General features: G+C 39.2%; 1 protein-coding gene across 1 annotated transcript; it reads right to left on the bottom strand.

Annotated features, from left to right (window-relative positions):
- Positions 1 to 2,289: 2,289 nt before the first annotated feature.
- On the bottom strand, positions 2,290 to 3,087 carry LOC115634280. The gene has a single exon (XM_030531913.1). The coding sequence runs from the start codon at positions 3,043 to 3,045 to the stop codon at positions 2,419 to 2,421; it is 627 nt and encodes a 208-aa protein (XP_030387773.1). The 5' UTR covers positions 3,046 to 3,087; the 3' UTR covers positions 2,290 to 2,418.
- Between the last annotated feature and the right edge of the window lie 1,359 nt (positions 3,088 to 4,446).

Below are 4,446 nucleotides of genomic sequence, written 5' to 3' on the forward strand. Positions count from 1 at the left end.
TAGTGAATTACTGAATCAAGTGTTTTAATGAAGTCTTGAAGTAATTAAGGAATAACCCAAATCTCGCCAAGTCTTTCTCGTTCGGTCTTTCGACTTTTGTGTCAGAATCGTAAAGCATTTTTCCAAATAGTTGTAAAAACTGCAGTGTCAAGGGACAAATTAAAGAACTTTCGACAATGGCTGGCATGTGCAACAAATTTAATCTCTGTGGAAGGCTGCAGAGTACAGGTAGAGGTATTGAAGAGTCGGGCTGGCTCTACTTTTATGTTTTACTCGTTGCTAATGAATACATGAAGCGATAGCTATAATTACATTTTATTTCCTTATGGAACAATAGATCTTATTTGTGTGAATAATTTTTCAGAACGCACAAATAAAGTGTCCTCCCGTAATGAATTACAATTGATTTATTTTCAAATTAATAAGGGCCTTGTTGATTTTATTCAAGCTTTCCAGCTGTGTTTTCTGATACATATATAAGTACTTAGTATGTCTTGCCTAACAAGCAAATGGGTTTTCTCCGACAGATTAGAGGGGTGAAGAGGTACCTGAGTGACAAAGTAAGGATATATGCTGGCTATGAATTCACAGCAGCTTCAAATCCCAGCTTATGTAAATACAAAACAGCTGCTCTGCTCTACCTTCTTTTCGCCTGCATCTTTGTCAGCCAGTTTACGCTAATTACGTACATTAAGCAACCGGCTCTTGCCACTCAATTAGCAACTGCAAACTGCACTTCAATGCTGGTTGAACGTTAAGTTCGCACAACTTTGCCGTTGTCTCTTGGCATTACTTACGCAACCCGTTGACCTTTACCGTAGATGCTCCTGCAGTTACTGCTGCACAAAACACGTATATTTTACTGCGCTTAAATGCTCCGCTGTTTTGTAAAATTAAACCAAAGCTAAATAAGCCAGAGCCGCCCAACGACTGCGACGGCGGAAGTTGGGCCCAGAAACAAGTTTTCCAGGCGGAATTATAGCAGACGCCAGAAACTATGGCAAAAACAACAACAAAGCGAAATTACTTGGATTGGTGGACTGGGTTGGATGCCTGCAAGCGGATACCGGACGCCATCTTGCAGCTGTGAAAAAACATGGCGGTTTTTGCGTTGTTACTGTTGATGTTGTTGTTGTTGCTGCCGCTTTCATTTCTCTTCTTGTTGCTTCTGGGCGCCAACACTTGGCGCAACAATTGCATTTTATTTATTGCATAACTGAAAGCGTTTATGCGCCTGAAAACGTGCATCAAATAATCAAGGAAGTGGATGAAAATGAAAATGGAAAAGAGCAGTAGCAGCATCAGTCCCCAGTTCAAACTGTCCGCAGTGTAGAATGATAATTATTTATTTCTTGTTTGAAATCATAATTGAGCTCAGAAATTGTATTCGTCAACGCCGAAGCTCCCCTTGGTACATTATGATCGTGATCAAATATAGTTTTATGCGCAACAATAAACCCATCGAACACTACTTGGTTTTTCACCAATTTTCCTGTGACATGAAAAAGGGGTGTTTTCCCGTGGCAAAATTGAAACACAATCAACACACCCCACAGCCCAAACGATAAAAGCTAGGAAGCTGAAATTTGGACTCAAGTACCCTTTCCATCATAGTATAGGTGCGCACTAAGAAAGGCTTTTGGAAAATTCGAGCTCCAAAGGGGGAAGACGAGCTTTAACAAATATTAGTTATAGTGGTCATATGTGTGTACTTCCTACTGGTAACAAATAATGTGAAAACATATGGGTAGGTCATGCACATACAAAATAAATACAATTTGAAACATTATATTAAGCCGGATTATGACCGGCAATACCTGCTAGTTATTTAATATAAGCGCAACTGCATGCCTCCTTCGCTAAGAATGATTAAACCTTTCTACATTCTCTTACGTCTATGTCTGTATATCTGGAGCTCAATGGTCTTCAGTTTTTTGTCAAGGTGCACCTTGGAACCGCAACCAGTGATCAGCCGTAAAGCTTTGTTCTGAAGCATCTGAGCCAAAATAGTATAAAGTATAATAATGCAGTAATCAGACATGGTCGGTCGCGACGTCAGTAGACATGCCGATCATGTACGAATACATGTACCATTTAGTCGACCATTCTTCCTTCTAGGTCTTGCAAATAGAGTGGCAGATGACACAAACCAGGTTCAATCATTATTAGTTACATTTTCTAAGATCAAAAGTGATCAAACTTTTCCCCAGGATAAGTAGTCTTAACAATTACCAGTCTAGGTATTAGGTTCTCCATACAATACACTTACTATATAAGAACTCAGAAGCCTAATGCTTAAAAATAAAAACAATATAATTTATGAGCAAAATAACATTTTGTAAATCATTGGGATGTTTTAGAGGGGCCAAACAAAAACAAAGTTAATAATTTAAGGATCGCTCTTGTCATGAATCAGTCTCAATTGGATTCGTCGGCGCTGCATCCAACATCGCCGGCACCAGCGGTTGCCTGCTGCTCGGCAGCGGTAACCAGTGCCTGCTGCTTGGAGTGCTGCTCAGTTGAATATTCGCGATCGTACCAATCACGCACATACTGCTTGTTCAGCTGGGCAATGCCCTCTAAGTAAACGACATAGTCGACATCGCTATCCAAAGCTAAGATCTCCCCAAACAGCGAGCTCATCTTCAGACTATAGCACTCCAAAGCTTGTGGCACGTCGTATTCCTTTCCTTCGGACTCGTCTGTGAATTTCACGAGTATCTTCTCATGGCCAACAGCAAACCGATTGCCAGCGTTGGCGGATTTCAGCTCTTGCTGAAGCTGCATCATGTCCGCCTTAATTTGACGCAGGGACCCGGTTTTTCGAAGCACCTCCTCCTTCAGCACTTTGAGAATTTCCTGGCACTTGGTGGCCTCGTTGGCCATGCGCCCGATGAGCTTATCTATATTTCCATCGTAGTTGGTCGGATCGGCCATGAACTCACGGATGTTCTTGATGCGCTTTACATTGGGAAGAGCGACCTCGTTCAGGCTTTCGTTGTTAGTGATGAGACCTGGGCAATACGAATTGCTAGATGCGGCCATTTCAGAAATGTTTCTTAATTTACTTTTACAATTGAACAGTGTGTGAGAATATAAGGCACGTTTAGAAATAGATGTGCTCAAGGCATACTTTGCGGCAATCATGTTGACATTTCACACAAAGCCTATAAGTATGCATTTGTTTTTATAAAGTTTTCAAATTTATGTACCCTCGTGCATTCGATTCAATCTAAGGGTCTTTTAAATATTAGAATATTAATCTTTATTTTTATAGGGTATAAACCGTAGGGTAAAAAGGGTATATTAGGTTTGTGCAAAGTATGTAACATGCAGAAGGAAGCATCTCCGACCCCATAAAGTATATATATTCTGAATCAGCATGACGAGAGAAATCAATCTATACATGTCTGTCCGTCTGTCTGGATGAACGGAAGGATCTAAAAAACTATAAAAGCTGGAATAGCTAAAATTGGTATGCAGATTCTCCTAGGTCCGAGAAAGGACGGATTTATTTTATTTTTTTGAGTTTACCCCTCTTCCCCCGCTACAGAATTTCGTCAGTACCATCCACATTTCAAAAGCTATCTAAGCCAAACTTTACACACATAATTCATACATAAAAATATACTTTTACTTTTATTTTATCTAAATCGGTTAATTCTAAGAAAAGTTAATAGCAAAACAATTTCACTCCGGTACTACGCCCACAAGTTGCAGCATCAAGCTCTTCTTCTTCCTTGTGCTTCTGCTAGAGGCGCATATAACTCAGTGTCGGAAGTTAACCTGGGCACACGGTATTTCACTTGCTCGACTGTAGCGTTCTCTCTTGATGATTCTGCTCCTATATGTTGTTTGTTTTCAATGCTCGAGCATACACAATATTAATATTATTAATACTATATCATATATAGTATGTACATATGTATTACATATTATTAAAAGCGCACTACATCTTCAATAATCAAGCATGTGAAGACTTTTTTATTTCTGGGCAGTTTTATGAATTTTTCGCTGTTGGTTTGTTTGTACATGAAATGTACAAGAGTATATTATGTTTTCGGGAGTAAATACATAAATTGCTGATCATGATAAAAAGACAATCGATCTAGCCCTGATTAGCTGTACGTCCGTATGATCACTTGGATTTCAGAGACTATAAGAGATAGAGACACAAAATTATGTGTCTCTTAGTGTTTATGAGTCCGTATGCTTATTTTCATAATGTTGGGTGGATTTTCAAGAAGGTTATAGCCATAAATGCATAAATGCTTGTTGCTGCTTTGGAGCATTTGGTGGAAAAATATATTTTCCTTTGCACATACCTAATGCTATAACCTTTACACATTTTAGGTGCAGGGTCTAAATAGCGAAAAGGTTACTCACTTCTTATAAATGCGTGTATGTTAAAGGAAATGTTTAATGTCAATCTAAACTAGTCATATA

Source organism: Scaptodrosophila lebanonensis, unplaced genomic scaffold (assembly GCF_003285725.1).
Source record: "Scaptodrosophila lebanonensis strain 11010-0011.00,11010-0021.00 unplaced genomic scaffold, SlebRS2 tig00000001-arrow-pilon, whole genome shotgun sequence".
NCBI classification, from domain to species: Eukaryota; Metazoa; Arthropoda; class Insecta; order Diptera; family Drosophilidae; genus Scaptodrosophila; species Scaptodrosophila lebanonensis.

Excerpts from the sequence above, each read along its gene's own strand:
- LOC115634280 (XM_030531913.1), bottom strand. The coding sequence starts at position 3,045 with ATGGCCGCATCTAGCAATTCGTATTGCCCAGGTCTCATCACTAACAAC.